The following is a 20325-nucleotide window of genomic DNA, read 5'->3' on the forward strand; positions in this document are numbered from 1 at the left end:
TAACTTAGCTTGATGATTCCTTTAAAAGTTTGGTACTATTTAAGAAGCGCAACAACTATATAATCATAACCAGAAAGTCCGTACGTTCATTTAAAATATGCTGATTTTTAACTTTTTGACAACAAAATTTCAAGTAGGCTGGGTATTAATGATAGACTATAGGTTATTTGGATAAATCTTTACTTTTGGGTAGGTAGTAGTTAACGTATATTTAATCATTTCTTGAATAGGTTAATTAGAAGGAAGGTTAATTTTGATCTATATTTCAGGTATGGAGGTGAGCGCCAGGCCAACGGGATGGACATGAAGGCCATCTCTGACGAGGTTATCAAGGAGAACAAGGAGAACATTAAGAAGAAGGTGATGGAGGAGGGCTACAATGCTGCGGCTGGGTAAGACTCGTGGATATTAAGCAGGGAGAGACGGGACAATGGGCTGTTTATTACACCAATCCCCAAAGTTTTTTAATATCGTTTTCTTATTCGTTGGCTTAATAACTTTAGGGACTTCTATTAAACTTTGATTGGTTGGTTCATTAAGTTGATGTCTAAATGTTTCAGCCACTAATTGAAATCTACAGAAAGCCAAATTTTCTTTATAATCATTAGGACTTTACATAATTTTATCAGCCATTTTCTTATCCCTGTAGATCCCTTGATCTAAAGGAACAAAACAAGTATGAATATTGAACCAACCAGTCAATATAATAATGCATTTGATTTTTAATAATAATATTATTTCAGTTATGGAGGAAAGTTTGGCGTACAAACGGACAGGATGGACAAATCCGCAGTTGGTCACGACTATGTGGCAAAGGTATAAATGTCTAGGGGAGGAGGGGTCAATGGGCTGTTAATTACACTGGTACCCAAGGTTTTATAAACACTTTATCTTATTCGTTGGCTCAGAACTTTGGGTTCTTTTACTAAATTTTGATTGGTTAGTTTAAAACTGATAGTGGTCAAACGGTTCAACCAATAGTCTAGGTCTACAGAAGGGGTAATCTTGTTTATTATCATTGGGGATGTACCTATATCAAATTATCGTCCTTTGTTTATCCTTGATATTCATGATAAATGTCTCACGTTATATTAAAGATGTTAAAAAAACTTGGATACGTATGGTGTAAGTTTTAAGAAAAATAGATATGTCTTGGCCTTTAAACAGGATTAAATTTAAGTAAGACTTCTAGACAAAAAAATCCATTTTCTTATTGGATATCTAGGATTAATAGACGGTTTTCTCAAAGTACCTAGCCAAGCAAGGAATTCTCAATCCGCTTATTTTGAAATAGATTGAAATAAGGGGAGGTGGGGTACTTCGGTATAGTTTTTGCTTTAGGCTAAGTTAGGTTAGGTTACATTGGGTACAAGGTTAATGTACCGCAGGTTGAAGCTTCGTGGGCTGAAGGGTCCGCTCGGGGTAGTCTTTAAGAAATATAATATCCCCATTCTCTTATTTTCAATTGATTTAAAAAATTAAAACATAAGGAGGTTGCATTTATATGATCGCTAGGAACTTTGAGGGAAAGTGCCGTTTTATCGAATGATTAATAGGTGGATATTTTTTATAGGTTGAAAAGCATGATTCCCAGAAGGATTACAAAGCTGGATTTGGTGGCAAGTTTGGAATTCTTCAGGACAGACAGGACAAGGTAGAATAGTTATTCATCGCATCGGACTATAGAAGACACCTTTCCGCAAATATTGAAACGTAAAATTATAAGATGAAAACCTGTTTTGTTATGCCCTTAAATTAAATTAATGATTATGAGTAGGTAGGAATTTTATGCATTTAAATGATTTTTTAAAAATACTTAGGTGAAACTTTCTTTAATAAGATGCTATACATGTTTTTTCAGTGGCTGAGAACCGATTCAAATCCACCGTAATTTGATCAGTTTCGAAGCCATGCTGGAAAATTGATTTAAAATATTTTGAATATTTTAGTCTGCTGGAGGATGGGATCACATTGAAAAGGTTGAGAAACACGAATCACAAAAAGGTGAGTAATAGAAAATCTGCAGTTACTTTATCTAAGCTCAGCAGCTATGCCACTAATAGAGGCCTTTAGGGGCCCTTAAGGCGAGGGGGATGAAGAGGGGAATCACTGTACCTTTTAGTATTTAAAGATAACTGGCGAGGGGAGGGGTATTTTAGCAGTCTATTATGGATATGAGTAAAAGCACCAATTATTAGATATATCTAAAATTAGATTGCGAAGTCCTAAAGATATTACCTACATTTTTTAAATTTTTCATAACTTTAGTACGAAAAATCTCGAATCATTTCACTCAATAATACAATAATTCTGTTTCCTTTTGTGTTTAGATTACAAAACTGGTTTTGGCGGGAAGTTTGGTGTGCAAGATGACCGCCAGGACAAATCAGCTGTTGGCTGGGATTATGCAGAAAAATCACAAAAGCATGAGTCACAAAAAGGTAAAATAATAACAAAAAAAAAAATATTAGGATAATAGAAATGGATTTTAAGTGCCAATTAGGTGTAGAAAGTATTTGCACCCTGTCAACCACTAGGTAGGTATAATTCTTATTTTTAACCTATTCAAAGGAGGGAGGCGGTTGTGACGCTATTTGAAACCAAAACTAAAAGTCAAAGGGAGTCAACTAAAAAAAGACTTACAGCACTGAAATTTGGTATAGCAGTTGCTTTACAGAATCGCTGTCGCCGAATTGTTTTTTGGCTGGTAACGGCGGTAGCGGCGGTTTCACGAACTTTTCTTTATAGTTCCAAATTGTACCTCTTTAAAGCGACTTTCATTCCAAATTTCAGTGCTGTAACTCTTTTTTAAGTTGAATTCCTGTAGTTTTAGTTTCAAAAAGTGTCACAACCTCCCCCTCCCTTTTATTCAATAGATCCAAAATCATTATCGTTTGTTTTAATATTTTATATTTACATTGTGTTTAGTAAATTCTATCGTTTTACTAGGATAAGTAAATGGAAAATAAAAATGTTATTCCATTTCATCCCATTTTATCTCATTTTCTTCTTTTTGTTCTTCCATTAACCTATCTCTGTATTTTTGTTTTTTTGTATTGTTTTTATTATCCAATTATATTTTTTACCTATTTTTTTTATATTGTCTTCTTATTCTTGTTTTTATTTATGAGTTTTTATACAAATTCGCAATTATAGGGTCTTTGTGCAATTGAGTTGAGATACTTGGGAGTAGTGAACCTTTAAATATTTTGCAGAAAATTGTTATCATGGGTTGGAATAAAAGATAAAATTGCCAGATAGTTGAGATCGTTAAGGTTCCCATTTCAGAAAAATGATTGCAAGCATAAATTACAAAAATACCGTTTTATATTAATATTTTATAGGAAAGTAAATAATAAACAATATGTCACAACTAAAAGTTTTATCTTGTTTTTTTTTGCTGAAATTAAAACATCTAAGTTTAAACGATGCATTGATCATAAGAGTTTAATTTTCAAGTCTTGATATTTTTAAAACTTCATGGCTAACCTATTTTCATCAAATTCTACAAAAACATATAAAGGTTTACTACTTTAAGTACCCCAACTCGTAAAATGCACTTCGTGCAACAGTCCTTTTCATATTTTGTTTTTGTTTTGTGAAGATTACAAGCAAGGGTTTGGTGGTCAGTTTGGTGTACAGACAGACAGGGTGGACAAATCTGCTCTCTCCTGGGAACACCATGAAAAACTGGAGAAACACGTTTCTCAAAAAGGTAGGCACCAAGTTAATGGTTGTTTTAAGTCATTATTATTTTATTGTTGTTATTAGTTATTGACTAGAGACTTAGTTAAAAATAATAACATCCACTTATGTAAAAATTCTCAATTTATTTTTATTACAAAAATATGTGAATGCCCTGAATATTTTTAATAAATGTTATTGGCATTATAATTATGATCAATAGTTTGTCATTTGGATTATGCACATAAAAATATCTCTGGAAAAATTATACCCAGGCAAAATATTTTTAAATTCAAGTGCAAGATCCCTGTACATATTATTTATATTTTTTTATATAAATGTGACGTCTTTGTCTCGTTCAGATTACAAAACTGGTTTCGGTGGTGAATTTGGAGTCCAGTCAGACAGGGTTGACAAGTCTGCACTAGGTAAGTTGGAGTTCAGTCAGACAGGGTTGACAAGTCTACACTAGATAAGTTGGAGTCCAGTCAGACAGGGTTAACAAGTCTGCACTAGGTAAGTTGGAGTCAAGTCAGACAGGGTTGACAAGTCTGCACTAGGTAAGTTGGAGTCCAGTCAGACAGGGTTGACAAGTCTGTACTAGGTAAGGTCCAACACTCCTTTTCTATCCAAATTTCCGGTGTGTTAGTTAAAGTAACACCCAACAAACAACCAAATCTTTGATGGCACAACATTAAATAACCTGTCTTAGAGTTATTTGTAAGTACAAACTTAATCTTTTCCTTATGATTTTGTTTATTCCATTGTTTATTTTAATGAAAGATTATCCTACTTTTTCTCTTATTTCCATAAAAATGAATTGTAACGTTGCTCAGTAATTTTACCTGACTTATGATGTCATATAAAATAGTGTTAGTCACTTTTAGAATCAATTAATGTAACTAAACTCAGAGCTGTTTTTAATTATGTCTTTATTTAAAGCTTATATGAAGATAATATGCCCTTTTCTTTTAAATTCCCTAAGCATAAACCCAATTAAAAGAGGACTATCCACGAACAAGAGCAAGTGATTCTAAGCATCTTCCAGCATTGACCCTTAGTATTTGTTTAGTAAATATACTAGGGGTTATGTTTAATATTTGCTTTATCGACTAAAAAGTTAGGTTTCACCATGGTTTTATATGAAAAAAACTTTGAAATGTTAAGCATTGTTTGGTGCAATATCATCGAATGTTTTGATGAGTTCAAACTGTTGTTTAAAAGCTTTGACACAAAACAAATTATTGTTAATAAAAATGTATATTTAGAATAAGGGTTGGTAACTTGTAAACAGTTTAATTAATGTACTTTTGCAATTTACAAAATTTGATGCTTTTCTGAAGTGTTATTTTATTTTGTCCTTTGAACTCAACAAAGCATTTGATGATATTGCTTTAAAAATTGCTTTATATTTCAAAAAATTTTTAATATAAAACCATGGTGAAACCTAACTTTTTAGTCGATAAAGCAAATATTAAACATAAACCTAGTATATTTACTAAAAAATACTAAGGGTCCATGCTGGAAGATGCTTAGAATCACTTGCTCTTGTTCATGGATAGTCCTCTTTAGCTTTTATTTAATATATGTGTACTTTTTTCATAAACTATTTTATCTTTTTAAATTTAATGTGTAGGTAGTCTTTACTTAGATTTTTAATTAAGTTTTTTTGTTTGTTTAATTAAAGCTAACAAGAATGGATAATCCGTCTTTTTAAGATTTTCTCTAAATAAAAGACAGAAAATCTTGTATTTTGTATCTCTACAAGTTTGTTTAACTCTCAATGGCTCTGTAGGTACTCTAGTAATCTTTGAAATATCCTAATCATATCCTATTATTTAAGGATAGGGGGGTCAGATTCGTAAAAGAGGACTATCCACAAACCAGAGCAAGTGATTCTAAGCATCTTCCAGCATTGACCCAAAGTATTTTTTTAGTGAATATACTAGGTTTATGTTTAATATTTGATTTATCGACTAAAAAGTTAGGTTTCACCATGGTTTTATATGAAAAAAAATTTGAAATGTAAAGCAATATCATCAAATGCTTTGTTGAGTTCAAAGGACAAAATAAAATAACACTTCAGAAAAGCATCAAATGTTGTAAATTGCAAAAGTACATTAATTTTAAAGCAATGTCATCAAATTGAAATGCTTTGTTGAGTTCAAAGGACAAATTTAAGTAATTAATAGTCCTCTTTAAAGCATTGATGGAATAGTTATTATTGCGTCGTATTATAGAGATCTTTCCGTGGTTATTAAAATGAAAAAATATAAGATTAAAACAGGTTTTGTTAGACCCAAGAGGCTGAATGCTCATGCCGACAAAAATGGTTTGATTTTATATTTTTTTCAAAATTCGTGGAATATTGTCTTTTTATACGATGCTATACATAATGTTTCAATATGGCTGAGAACTGGTTCTACTCCAGCAAATATTAATCGGTTTTGAAGCCATACTGGAAAATGAAATCTGTAAGGAAGGATTTGTCATTTTTATGACTAGAATCTTAAAGTTGCAGAAAAACCGAGTGTTTGACTGTTAATTTCAAAGAAAATATCACAACCTGAATTTGTGAGCAATAACTGGTTTTCATTCAACTACAGAAATCCTAGCAGGGGCGTCCAAGCTTTTTTTTTTGGGGGGGGTAAAAAATTTTAGGGGGGGGGTAATTCGTGTTTGGGGGGGGTAAAATGGCGCGCGAAGCGCGCCGAAATTTTTTTTTACCCCCCCCAAAATTTTTACCCCGGGGGTAAAATTTGATTGGGGGGGGTAATTACCCCCCCTAAAGTCTGTTGGGGGGGGGGTAAATACTCCCCCCAAATCTGTTGGGGGGGGTAATTACCCCCCCCAAACTAATTTACCCCGGGGGTAAAATTTTTGGGGGGGGTAATTTAATTCTGTAAAAAAATCACCTACCTAATCTATTAAGTTAATAAGTACTATCTTATAACATAAAGTAGTAAGTAAGGTTTATTTGACTATAGCTTCAGATTTCATTACTTTTAATACTGAGTTCTCCTTTTTAGGAAAGCTTCACATAGATCCCATGATGGTTCCACACTATTATAGGTCAATCCTTTGAGTGGTTTTAGGCTATTTTTCTCCTCCCTTTTTACCCTTTAGAAAACACGAGTTTCAAATATATAGTAGTATCTCATTCTTTAGAAAATAAAAATACAATAATTAACTCACTAACCAATGAACCAATATGATTTTACTTTAAAGTGAAGCGTCTTATAGGTCCTGGTAAGTTTTATAACTAGTTTTGAGACACCCTGACATCCTCCCAAAAGAAATCGCCTATAGAAATTCTTTTTCATTATTTAATGAAATATTTAATTTAGTTAGGTATCTATTTTATGGAATCTTCAGTGCTTTACAATTACATCATAGATCCCCGGGATGGTTTTAGCCCTTATAAAGGCCCAAGCAAATAAAACATGATCAAACTATCAAATTTTTTGTTATCATGGTTAAGAACTGTTTTAACTGGTTGGACAGTAAAATTTTTTTTTAAGAACATTCAATTTGGGGGGGGGGTAAATACCCCCCCAAAAAAATTTTTTTTAAAGAACATTTATTTTGGGGGGGGTAATTACCCCCCCAAAATGGTTTGGGGGGGGGTAAATACCCCCCCCAAAATCGTTGGGGGTGCCTACGGCACCCCCAAGGTAGGGGTAATTTTTTTTGGGGGGGGGTATTGTTCACAAAATTTTGGGGGTGCCTACGGCACCCCCAAAATCGTTTGGGGGTGCCAAATGGCCCATTAACCCCCCCCTTGGACGCCTATGAATCCTAGCTCATTTTTGTATGTTTTATTTATAGATGCTTAATTCTATCATTATTGTCCTTTTTGTCCTTGTTTTTTGTATACAGTCTCATTCAAACTATTGGCCTTGGTTTGTGTTGAGTAATAGACAGAGGAAAAGTGATATTTTATTATGAAATCACTTGGTTACTACAACCACAAATAAAGAGGCATGAAAATAAAACATATTATTGAAACTAGGGATGGGAATCCGTCGAATTTTTGGGCCGGATTCAGATTCCGGATTCTGAAGGAATCCGTCAAAAAAAGTGACGGATTCTTGCGGATTCCGGATTCTTATTTTTGGCGGATTCCGGATTCGGATTCCGGATTCTAGCAGTATTTTAAAAGGCCGTCCGTCACAGAGGGATAGCTTTTTTCGTTAATTTATCACTATGTTACTTGGTTTAAGCCTTGATTTGTTTAAAGTGTTGACAGGGGTGTATATTCTGCATGGGATCCCCGGCTCAGGGGGGGGGGGGGAATAAAAAATAAGTGGTTGGAGGGGAAAAAATGTAAAAATTAAGAAAACTGAAAACATTTTTTACATTTCGCCCCCCTCCTTGGTTAAAAAACTAAAAAAATGTGTGGTAGGAGGGATAAAATAAATAAAATATAGAGTTCTTTAAATATTTTTCTATTTCCCCCCCTACTTTTTAAGAAAAATCTAGGGGGGAAAAAAAATAAAAAATTTTGTAGCAGGGGAAAAAAAATAAATCTTGTGCAGAATATTCACCCCTGAGTGTTGACTTCCAGCATAACTAAAACATTTACATCACATTAGTAAATTTAAAAATTTAAGTGCTACTTATGTCCTAAAAATGTGCTTGGTATTTTCTAACCTATTTAAATTAAAGGGATAGTTCTATGAAGTGTATTTAAAGAGTTAAGGTACTTAGAGTAGTGAACTTTTATATGTCTTAGTAGAATATATTAGGCATTGGATAGATATGATTATATGTTAAAGAATTTTTAACATTGACCAGACCAAACTTTTTTTATTTGACAATATCGAAAAAAGTTAAAGTGATTTGCCACATAAATTACATGAGAATGGTCTATTTTTTTCCAAATATGTAAAGCCAAAACACCAATTTTAGAGAATCTTTTTCCACATATTTCACAAGAGTTATAAAAAAATTGAACAGGGGTTCCCCTTGGGACAAGTTACTTAAAAAACATAAAAAATAACGTCCGGTTCATTATAGGACAGGTTTTCTATAGATTCTTTTTTAAAAAATAAAGAAAACCGTCCGGTTTACTTACAATATACACATTATCTCACGCGGAAATACCAACTAACCATACAACATATATATATATATAAAAAGAAAATTCTCATGTAATTTATGTTGCAAATCACTAACTCTTTTAGATATTGTCAAATAAAAAAAGTTTGGTCAGGTCAATGTTAAAATTCTTTATCACAATCATATCTATCCAATGCCTAATATATTCTACTAAGACATATAAAAAGATCACTACTCTAAGTACCATACTGAATATTTTATTGGTCATTCTTTGTTGTTATGTGTATTTTGTTGTATAAAAAGTTTGAAGTTCTATTAACTACTAAATGCTATCTAAAGTTGTATTTATGAGAAAAAAGTTTTTGCCATAGGTGTATAACACGCAACGAAGTTGAAAATAAAAATGAAAAACTCATTTTTTAAGGAAAATCCCTGGTAAAATCTTTTAATTTTAATCAATAACTTTATATTATGCACTACTACGTTATTTAAAATAGAAAAAACTTACAGTTGACTATTTTTTTTTAAATGCACTTCGTGAAACTATCCCTTTAGCCTACCAATTTAGAATCCGGAATCCGCTATAAAAAACGGATTCCGGATCCGGATTCGGATTCCAAAATTGGCCGAAAATTGGGCGGATTCCGGATTCGGATTCCGGATCCGGATTCCCATCACTAATTGAAACATCGATATAAAAGGGGATTAGTGGGGTTTTTTTCCATTAGTAATTTATCTTGTGAGATTGAAGATATCCCAAACATTCCCCCCCTCCCCCGTTCAAAAAAAGTAAGAAACCTTTCCTGGACCTACATATTAAAATTTTCTTTGTAAAAGAGAATAATATCGATGTAGCGGTTAGCCTGATTCTAAGCTACAGACAAACATTCTGTTACTTTTATATAACCACTACCTAGAGTATTTTTTCCCCTAAATAATTCCCTTTCACTGGTGTTGACATAATTATAAAAGATTATTCGGATATTACAGACAACAATTGGACTCATCAACTTCAGCTCAGCTTTTTATAGACATCCAAGAATGCATTTGTCCATGAAAACAAAAAAATAGGATTATATAGTGCCCAATCTTTGCCCTAACAGAATCTTAAATGAAGACTTTAAAAGTTGTGACATTAACATTAATATTACAGGGAATGTCCTGGCTCACTCAGACCCCAACTCCTTTCCATAAATAGTAAGGATTTCAAGATAAAATCCATGCAATAAAAGTGCCGTTTGTCACCAATAGTTAGGATAATTATTTTACTACTATCATAGTTATGATACCATTTGCTTTGTTAGGAGGGGGGGGGGGGGAGGGGAGCAGGGGTCTTCAGGGATTAAACAAAGATAGATAAATTTATTTAAATCCCCAATAATGATAGATAAAACTACCTTTTTTGCAGATTTAAGTTTTTGGTTGAACAAGTTGAATTGTTGTGTAAGGCACTACAACAAATAAAAATTCATTCAATTTTTTTTAGATTAGGTTAAGTAAAGTAAAGGATTAAGTTTAAAGATTTTTTAATTTGAAAATGATTTACGGTGGGGTGGGGGGGATAATGATTGTTTGTGGCCTAATTGTCAATACATGGTATTATACATAAAAATGGTCATTCATCTATGAGAAACAATACTCATCCACGTCTAAGATATATTTAGAAACAGGGATTAGATGTGGTACTATGCAACATATCCTATTATATAAAGCAGGAAGCTTTTTCCTGTAACGAAGGATCTCGCTAACCGCTGAACATTTACAGTGAAGCTTCCTATTGGTCTAGGGAATGTTTTTAACTATCTAAGGTGCGGGTATCTTTACGCCTCTAGAAAAAGTTACCCCCACCCATAAAAGAATTTCTTTTAACTTTAACATTTAAAAACATAAATTGAAAATTGGGGTGGGTCGACTTTTTCCTTAAGTGCCTATAGTGGGTTCTAGAGGCGTAGCCACTAGTTCCTTTTCATTTAAAAACAATGTCTTTCCGAAATAAGTTTAAGATCTTCCACTAATTTTTACTAAAATAAAAGGCATATTGTTGTTACTTTGGGTGTGCTGTATAATATACTAGCGGCTTCGCCCCTAGCCTCTAGCGGCTTTGCCCCTAGAGGTTTGATCAACCTAATTTTTCTTATTTTAGATATAAAAGAAAATTTTAAAAAAAAAATTTTGGGGTGGATTTTTTTTGAGGGGGGGGGTTTAGTCGACCCCACTATTTTAATTTTAGTTTTAAAAAGAATTTTTTTGGGGGGGGGATTTTTCATTATTAGTGGGTTGGGGTTCTCCCACCCTCCCCGAAGAAAATAGTTATAAACCTTCCCGGTACCTATGAGAAGCTACCCTGTTAAGGAGAACCCATTCGGTTCAGCGATTAGCGAGATCCTTCGTTACAAACAAACAGACAGACAGACATGGTTCTACTTTGTATTAAAGATGATCTAATCATAGCAAGATTGGGAGAAATAGGTTTTCTTCATATGAACTCTTCCTTGTCAATTTGAACTAATTGATACGTTTAATTGTTTATAATGAATGGCATAAATCTTTAAAACTATTTTGTTTTTTTCGTGTAATGAGCTTTCTGAAAATTAATGACTTTAATAACAAATTAAGTGTATTTAAGAATGTGATTAGGGATAAATATAATCCTTTGTTTGTTTAATGAGCTTTTTTTTAAATTAATGCCCTTTAATAGCAGATTAAACACATTAAAGAATTTAATGAATAAATAAGAACATATTATATATTCCATACACACAAACTTTTTGGGTCGATTTCTGTTGGGAGGGTGGTGGTACCCTCCCCGCAAAAATCTTTAAATCTTCCCAGGACCTTTAAAAAGCTACACTGTAAAGAAGAACCATATTAGTTCTTCAGTTAGCAAGATCCATCGTATAGACAGACTCACACGCACACACAGATATCCTGTTACTTTTTATATAAGTGTTTTTTTAGTAACCCTTTAAACAACAATGTCAAATGCTTCTTTAAAATCTTAAAAAGTTAATATGTAAACCCATAAAACATGGCAGGAGAAATGTTTGCATTTAAATTCAGGGATCTAAAGGGATAAGACAATGGCCGATAAATTTATGTACAAAATTTACTCAAGTCCCAATAGTTGTTAGGCCAACGATTAACAAAAAGTTATTTAAAACTTTGGGGAGTAGTGTAATAAACAGCCCATTGTCATGTCACCACTCTCTCTCTTTCTCTCTCTGATATAAATGTCTCTTTTTCCAAGAACTTTAGATTGTTTAAGTGCTAATAGACTTATTTTGTCGACATTCTCTTGGTGGGTTATTTTTAAATCATAGCAAAATAATTTCAGTTAGCTAACGTGACCAATAAGGATATATATTGCTATCAATTTTACTTACTAGCAAATACGCTCCTGGAAGCCTCTAGTGGCACATAAAATGTTTTCTTATGTTTTCTTTACAAATAATTTGTCTATGTTTTGATCATGTTTCGACCCTGGTGCCGCCGAGTGGTCCTTTAAAATATTTTTTTGTGACTTCTCTAGGGAAAGTGGTGGTACCCGCCTTCTAAACAGTTATAAATCTTCCCAGGTCCTCTTGAGAAGCTACAACATTGTAAAGAAGAACCATATCGGTTCACCTGTTAGCAAGATCCTTCGGTAGAGACAGACAAAGATCCTATTACTTTTATATATGGCTTACGAATACACAAAAATCCCACTATAAGTTTGTGCCAAATTGAATTAGCATGTTTTTACGTGGTTAAGTGATATAGGGATAGGAAAGTTCTGCTATTTGATTCTATTATCATAGTTTCTTTTTAAAAGCAAAGCTTTCCTATAGTTAATTAATTTAGGGTTTTAGAATTATCCCTTAGATTTGTAACGTTGCATCATGATTCCTATAACTATTTTCTTTGTTTATATTTAGTTTACCATTCCTTAATCCCTGTTTTTCTTTTGTGGACGTGTGATGCATTTACATTTTGTGTTGTAGAGACAAATTTGCACAATAAATCTTTCTGTGTCAACCTTGCTAACCTTACAAGAGATGTGTCTACAAAATGCCAATTTTTTTTCTACAAATTTTGCAAAGTTAATTTTAGAACAAATTATGATAAATACTTCTGTTTACTTCCTACAACCTTTTTATTAGTTTACTTTTAATAAGATTTAAATAATAGATTCATCAAATTTTCAACATCAAAATGATTCTACTTTTAGCTGTTTTTTAAATTTATTATTTTTTATATAAACACCTTACAGTTACCTTAACCTCAGATAGTATTCTCTTTTTTATTTATCCCGTCCCCCTTTCTTATTCTTCTCTTAACAAAATCTGTTTATTTCACCAGTGCAGTGAAACATGCACCAATCCTATATGTTTTTTATATATGTGTTGCTTATTGTATGTTAGGTTAGGTTACATAAGATAAATGAGTCCCTTACATGGTCAGGTCCAGTAATCTTGAGTGATATGACAATGGACGATAATATAATACATCCCCAATGATGATATATAAAATTACTCCTTCTGTAGATCAAAATTATTTGTTGAAAAGTTTGAACACTACTTGATTATAACAAACCAATCAGAATTCAAAAAGTACCAAAATTTTTAGTCAACAAATATGATAACCTGGCTATAAAACATTGGGTACCAGTGTTATTTACAGTCCAATGTCCCCAGTCTCCAAATAAGACAGAAAAAAGCCTTGAAAAGGGGGATATTGTTGGTCTAATGGCAAAATAGGTGATCTTTCTCTATCTCTCTCTCCCCTGCCTATTTATTTTCCTACTCAGTATCTAAATGGTTAATTTTGTACAGAAACTGCGACATTTGTATTACTCAGGTGAATGTCAGGGTGTTAAAGGGATAAGACAATGGCTGATGAATTAATGTACATCCCCAATTATGATACACAAAATTACCCCTTCTGTAGATTAAAATTAGTGTTTGAAAGGTTTGGACACTTAACTTAATGAACCTTCCAATCATAATTTAATAAAAGTCCCCAAGGTTATTGAGCCACCGAGTAAGAAAATATTATTTTGATGCTTTGGGGACTAGCTTAATAAACAACCCAATGTCCCCTCCCTCCCTGGGTGAATGTAGACTTTAAGGGATAGGTAAAAATCTCTATAAAAAAAAGCCAATACATGTTTCTTCAATAGCATGGCTGACAGACCAATTGACTGGATGCGCTATTGTAAGGGATTTCTTCACCTTAAAAATACAATTTCTTAAATAGCAACTGAGAAAATCTCATATCATTACGGACTGAAAAACAGACAGATAATGTGAATTATGGAGTTGCTTTTGATATCTGCCCTTTATAATACGATGCGATAAATAAGTGCCTTATCTCTGTGTGTTGGCCAATTCTTGTAAAATTGTATTGCATTGCAGATTATGTTGCAGAGAGTTATATCCATTACCCATTAAGGATAAATGGAAAGGAATTTGATAACATAATTGGTTGAGTTCATAATCCGTATATGGTAACAGGATGTCTTTCTCTCTGTCTTTCTGAAGCTTAGGATATTGCCTAATGCTGAACAGATATGATTATCCTTTACAGTGAAGCTTCTTATTGGTCCTTGAAAGATTTATACAATTTTGGGGGAGGTTACCTCCCCCGGCCATTAAATATCACTCTTGTAAAAAAAAATTCTATCAAAATACCCTTTTTTAAAATTTTCATTTTAAAGTAAAATTGAATATTGATTTTCCACTAAGCTCTTGGGGCGAAGCCTCTAGGATCTTCATAACTTAATATACCTTGGAATGCATTATTATGACTGATGTTAAGATGACTTTAAAACTTTTTGCATTCTTTTTAAATCTTCATTGGTTGAACCTGTAACCAATAAATATAATCTACAGTAGTAATACTGAATGATTATCGGGAATGGAGATGTACATCAATTTATCACCCTTTGCCTTATCCCCTAAGATCTCCAGTTTCAATTTGTTTTTGATTATTTTACCTGTCCGACTATCCCTGTAAAATTCTTGCAGTTCTGTATCCATAACCCTAATGTGAGTTTGAAAGGGATGGGTGGGTGGTGGTACACTCCCCCAAAATAGTTATAAACATTTCCAGGACCTATGAGAAGCTACCCTGTAAAGGAGAACCATATCGGTTCAGCGGTTAGCGAGATCCTTTGGTACAAACAGACAGACTTTATTATAAAGATATTTAATTGGATGTTTTTCTTTTCCTTATGATCTGTAAAATCTTTGAAAGGTTATTTTCCAGCGGCCACAGACCAGTTCAAAACCTTGGGACAAATACTAAGTCTTCAACATGTTAATAGAACAAGGATGACAACATCCATAAAAGCGAAGCTCTGAAATGGAAGGACAAACGAACATTAACACTTGTAGATTGTCAGAACTGAATTAGCAGAATATTAATGCATCAGTACAAACAATATTTTAAGAAAATTTGTTGCAAAACTGCATAAATAGATGATACTGTTTAAGGACATACTTACATTTTTGGGACTTGTTTATAGAGATGCTTCGCATATAACATTGTACCTTGTTGTAATAGGAATCAGTTTTTAAAAAATCAGAAGAATCTGATAATTTTAACATACAAAAATTTGTTGTCAAAAAAGTTAAAAATCGACATGTTTAAAATGGACGTATGGACATTCTGGTATTGTTTATAGAGTTGCTACGCTTTCTTAATTGTACCTAACTACTATAGGAATCATCATGCAAAGTTTGGAATCGATAGGACAATTCTAACCTGTTTAAATTAACGAAAAGAGCTAACTCTCTGTGACGGACGGACGGACGGACGGATTGACCGACCCTAATTATAGAAAAGCTTCGCTTTTAAAAATAATGGGTTTTATAACCATTAGTAATCATGAAATAAAACTAAGAAATTAAATTTTTGAATTGGGGTGGATATTAATTTATCACAACAATCGGCTATGACCCTAAAAGCCTTTAGGGGCACTTGAGGAAAGGGATGGAGGCCTGAGGTGAAGTTGTTTCTTCACTTTCCATTTTAGTTTGTAAAAGGAAAAAAAATAATTTGGTTGGGCAATTTCTATTGGGAGATTGGAGGTAAACTTCCTTTAAAATAGTTAAAAACCTTTCCTGGACCTTTCAAACGCTTTACTGTCAAGGAGAACCATGTCGATCTAGTGGTTATCGAGATCTTAAGCTGGAGATACACATAGACATCCTGTTACTTTAAATAAAGATTGTAATATCCCTGCATTCAAGATTTCCCTGATGGGAATACAATGGAGTAAAGTTATATTTTCCAAACGCTCTCTCTTATCTCTTTTGCTCTTTCTCCCTCTTTCATTCTCTTCTCCCTCTTTCTTTCTCTTTCTCTATTGCGTTGACGTTAGCATAGCTACTCTGTACATATTTTGATATTTAAAAGTCTTTAAAGGTGTATTATATTTAAGATTTTAAATGACCAATCCTAATACATAAAGTTGAAAGTTGCCAACCTTAAACTAAATGATTTCTTAATGTTAAGGAAGCTTCACATAGGTCCTGTAGTGGTTATGGTTATAGACTAGCTAGGTATTTAGGTAATTTTGAAACGAAATCATGAGTTCGCTTTATGCCATTTTCTGTCCTTTGTCAAACTTGTCATGGATGTTGTCATCCTTGTTTTCCTCTCTTACTTTGAGAGAAAGAGAATTGCCTAACTTAAATTGCTTTGATATAATTGAACGTAATACGCACATATCATTCTATCACATTTACATTTGCGCTTTCCTTGATACCTATCTATTTTTGAAGAAGGAAAAAAACTTTAGGGCCGTATCCCGATGGGGCTTCTCTTTGTGGGGCTTTAATCCTTTATTTAAAACCCTAATCTAAACAATCAAAAATATATGAGGCTAACCAAACCGCCTTCTTTAGATTTGAAGAGAGCAATAACATATTATATTAATATTTATTCTTATAATATTGTTATTTTCTACGCGTGAATGGTTGCTAATCATCACCTTTAATCCTTTTATCAAAGATTGGAGGATGTCTAAGTGTCTATTTGTGTTTAAAAATATCGAAGACCGCTGGGCCGCTTTGGTTCTCCTTTACAGGAACCTTCGTTGATGCATTTGAAAAGTTTTTGTCTATTTTTAATGAACACAGGCCTGTAAATATTATCCTTGTGTGAATTTCAATATTTTATAATATTTTTGTTGTGATATTATTAAACCTGTTTTTAATTTTGCTTATCCAAAATGTTTTCCAAAATAAGTTATTCTCTAAAATGCAATTTTATTGTTGCATAAAATTTCTTTTTTCTAAGTTTTGGAAGGTAAAAGTTCTAAAATATTTATGCTGTAAAATCAGAAAAAAAGGAATAATGAATATTGACGTAAACTTCTGAAAGTAATAAACTCAGATCAAAAGTCTTTTTTTAATTTCATGATACCGAGTATGTACAATTTATTTTGAATCTCAATTTCATAGAATGTGTTCTAGATCTAAAAATTAACCTAAAAAAACAAGGATGATAATAGATAGACGGACAAATTGATGTGGAATAGCTGCTGATCCATCTCAACTAAAGGCTAATTTATCAAACTAAAATCTTTGTACAGGCCAAATATATATTCAAAAAAACTAAGGAACTTACGCTAGATTATCTTGTACTTGTGAAACTTGTTGCTGGACAAAATAACGATTACCCTCAATCTCCTTCTTTACTCATCCACTCCCCTCCTTCTGGATGAACGAATAATTTAAAGGACAATATAGTGATATACACTTTTGATTGTGATAAACAAAATTGTCCCTTATACATATATATTTACAGTTATATGTGGAAAGGTTGAGGCTGCTATTTTTTACTACCCAATCATGTATAGACCAGCTTGTTTATAAAACTTAGGTTCCCAGTGCAATTTAATTTTCAATCCAATGACCCCTCCCTCCCTGGTTTTCAATGTATTTAATTTTTATGGTTTCATTCAATTAAACACTAAAATTAGATTTGAAATATACACAAAATAGGTTTTAATATGAATTAAATCATGAATATACTGTATGTACATACTACCTATGTATTTTTTATTTTAATAAAAAAAAACTTGGAAGATAGCATTCTTTAAAAATATGAAGTGACAATGCATTTTATATTCAACATTAATTAAAACAAACTAGGTACTTCATCTATACTAAATGACTTCATCTATACTAAATCGTGCACTGCTACCAAGTACCCAGTATATTCTAGCCTAATATGCCCTAAAGTTATAAAAACTCAAAAAAAACTATCCCCGTTTTTTTTCAAATAATTTTAAGGGTTGGAGGTTGCTTCAATGTTTAACAGGCGCTAACTAATCATTTTTTAGGATGGGAGCACAAGGAAAAGCTGGAACAGCACGAGAGCCAGAAGGACTATAAAACCGGTTTTGGTGGCCAGTTTGGTGTGCAGAGGGACAGGGTCGATAAAGCCGCACTTGGATGGGAGGAAGGTAAGCACAAGCAGCCCAAATTACGTTATTATTTTATTACTTATTTATCTCATCGTATACTTTTGATTGATTGATTGATTGATTGATTAGCCATGGCCTCTTAGGGTTTGGACCTAAGTAGTCATGGAGTAGGCTAAGACACTTTTGTATAGCCACTAGGGCTATCAAGCTCCACGTTCAAGCACATTATGACTTGACCCGCTATCTCATGAGAGCTACTCATTATTACCTCACCCTCGCCGAGTATGGCAGGTGTCCCAAATTAAGTCTCTGTAATGAATGACGCTCTCCGCAGAGGAACTTGGGATAAGGGTAGTACTGATATTATATACTTGACTATTAAGTATTCAAACTTACTCAATAATCCCCTTCTTACACAAACAGGGGAAGTTGCGTGAATGTATTCAACTGAGAAATTCGAGTTGCCACATGGGGACTAGAACTCGAACTCTCATCACCGTAACTCAGTGCGTTACCACTGAGCTACGACGCCCCTTCTCATCGTATACTAGACAGGTTTCCTGTACAATAAAACTATTATTTAAATCTTATTTCAATAATAGTTTTGTGGAAAGTGTGGAAAGTTGTCTTTAATCCGATACTTTGCAGTTTGGCTCAGAACGGGTTTTGATCCATATTTTTATTTAATACTTTTTTTAATTGATCATAATGTATACTCTACATTGAATTATTTAAAGTTATTCAAGTAAAAGTAAATCACTGTTTTTGATCCAAATAGATTATTTTTTTTAATGTACTTTAAATAATTGAGAGGGAGGGGACATTGGAATGGAAATTATATGAAGTTTTATAAACTTGCTCCCTTTTTTCGCATGATCAAAAATTGTAGGAGTAGTTATTAAATCTTGATTGGTTGATTCGAACTATTAATATTCATACTACTAACCAATATCTTCATATAAATATGGGGTCATTTTTTAAAATCATAATAATGGATGTAAATTGAATAATCGTCCATTGTCTTATCCCTTGAGACTTCTGACTTTCATTCTAACAAAATTAAAAAGAAGTAGTTCACTTACCAAATTGATTCAATTTACCAAGAATTCTTTACAAATTAATTTTATGTAAGTCTATCAGCAGCTGTCTGTCTTCTTTATATAATACTAGCGGCTTCGCCCCTAGCCTCTAGGGGCTTTGCCCCAAGAGGTTTGATCAACCTAATTTTTCGTATTTTAGATTGAAAAAGAAAAAGTAAAAAAAAAATTTTTTTGGGGGGGGGGTATTTTTCATTTTTTGGGGGTGTCCCACCCCCCAAGAAAATAGCTTAAAACCATCACAGGACCAGTAGGTATATTCCCTGAAGAGTAGAGCCCAATCGGTTCAGTGGTTACTGAGATCTTAAGCTTCAGACGGACAGACAGACGGACAGACATCGTACTACTTTGTATTATAGATAGTTTGTTTGTCAATTAAGATCTCGATAACACATCATAGAATGCTTATATATAAAAGTAACAGGATGTTTGGCTGTCTGTGCCGAACGATCTTGCTAACCGCTGATCCGATATGGTCAAAATACCACCACTCTCCCATAGGGAAATCGCCCTTAGAAAAAAATAAACCTAGGCTCCTCGGGGCTAACAAAACTAGAATTAATCTTAAATTTTTTCAATAAGCTGTCTACAATACGATGTGACAAATATATATTTTGTCAAATCAGTGTGTTGCATTTATCCTAAATCATAGGAGTCCAAATGTGGGGGTTAAGGGGTCCCCCCCTCATTTTTACCCCTCAAAACTTGAAAAGCTTGGATTTCCATGTCTCTAATTAGCTTAATGATCAATTATAAATTGAAATGTTTAAATGTTTAGGTCAGGGTAAAATTGGAACATCATATCAGAAAACAAAGCCAGAAGGTGAGGATTCTTTTAAGCGAAGCTTTTCTACTTATCAGGTTTTTTTCGTCAATACGTCAAACCAAACATTCTTAAGTCATCTTCAAAATAAAGAGGGTTAGTTATTAGTAAAGAATTAGTGCTTTAATGGGATGTAGAAGCAACCTGCCACCTATTTCCTTTAATTTTCTCTGCGTTCCCTCCTCCCTCTCACAAAATAGAAGCTTATTAAGTACCTAGTAAGTTTTTTTTCTGATCATTAAGAT

The 20325-nt window shown here is 33.0% G+C and overlaps 2 protein-coding genes across 6 annotated transcripts in view; one reads left to right on the plus strand and one right to left on the minus strand.

The window, feature by feature from the left end:
• Window positions 1-20325, minus strand: part of LOC145334130 (uncharacterized) — a 141854-nt gene that overhangs the window by 80901 nt on the left and 40628 nt on the right. The window lies entirely within an intron of this gene.
• Cortactin (cortactin) overlaps window positions 1-20325 on the plus strand; it is a 45633-nt gene that overhangs the window by 1403 nt on the left and 23905 nt on the right. For 2 of the 3 annotated variants that reach the window (XM_080179434.1, XM_080179433.1), the window contains exons 3-11: window positions 270-392; window positions 744-816; window positions 1574-1654; window positions 1950-2004; window positions 2331-2441; window positions 3605-3715; window positions 4047-4112; window positions 18077-18199; window positions 20036-20080. In XM_080179434.1, coding sequence (XP_080035560.1) covers window positions 270-392; window positions 744-816; window positions 1574-1654; window positions 1950-2004; window positions 2331-2441; window positions 3605-3715; window positions 4047-4112; window positions 18077-18199; window positions 20036-20080 — 788 coding nt within the window. The remainder of the gene's footprint in view (window positions 1-269; window positions 393-743; window positions 817-1573; window positions 1655-1949; window positions 2005-2330; window positions 2442-3604; window positions 3716-4046; window positions 4113-18076; window positions 18200-20035; window positions 20081-20325) is intronic. The other variant, XM_080179435.1, reaches the window with a different exon arrangement.

This window comes from Acartia tonsa, chromosome 12, assembly GCF_053477335.1.
Source record: "Acartia tonsa isolate MP-2025a chromosome 12, ASM5347733v1, whole genome shotgun sequence".
Taxonomy (NCBI): domain Eukaryota; kingdom Metazoa; phylum Arthropoda; class Copepoda; order Calanoida; family Acartiidae; genus Acartia; species Acartia tonsa.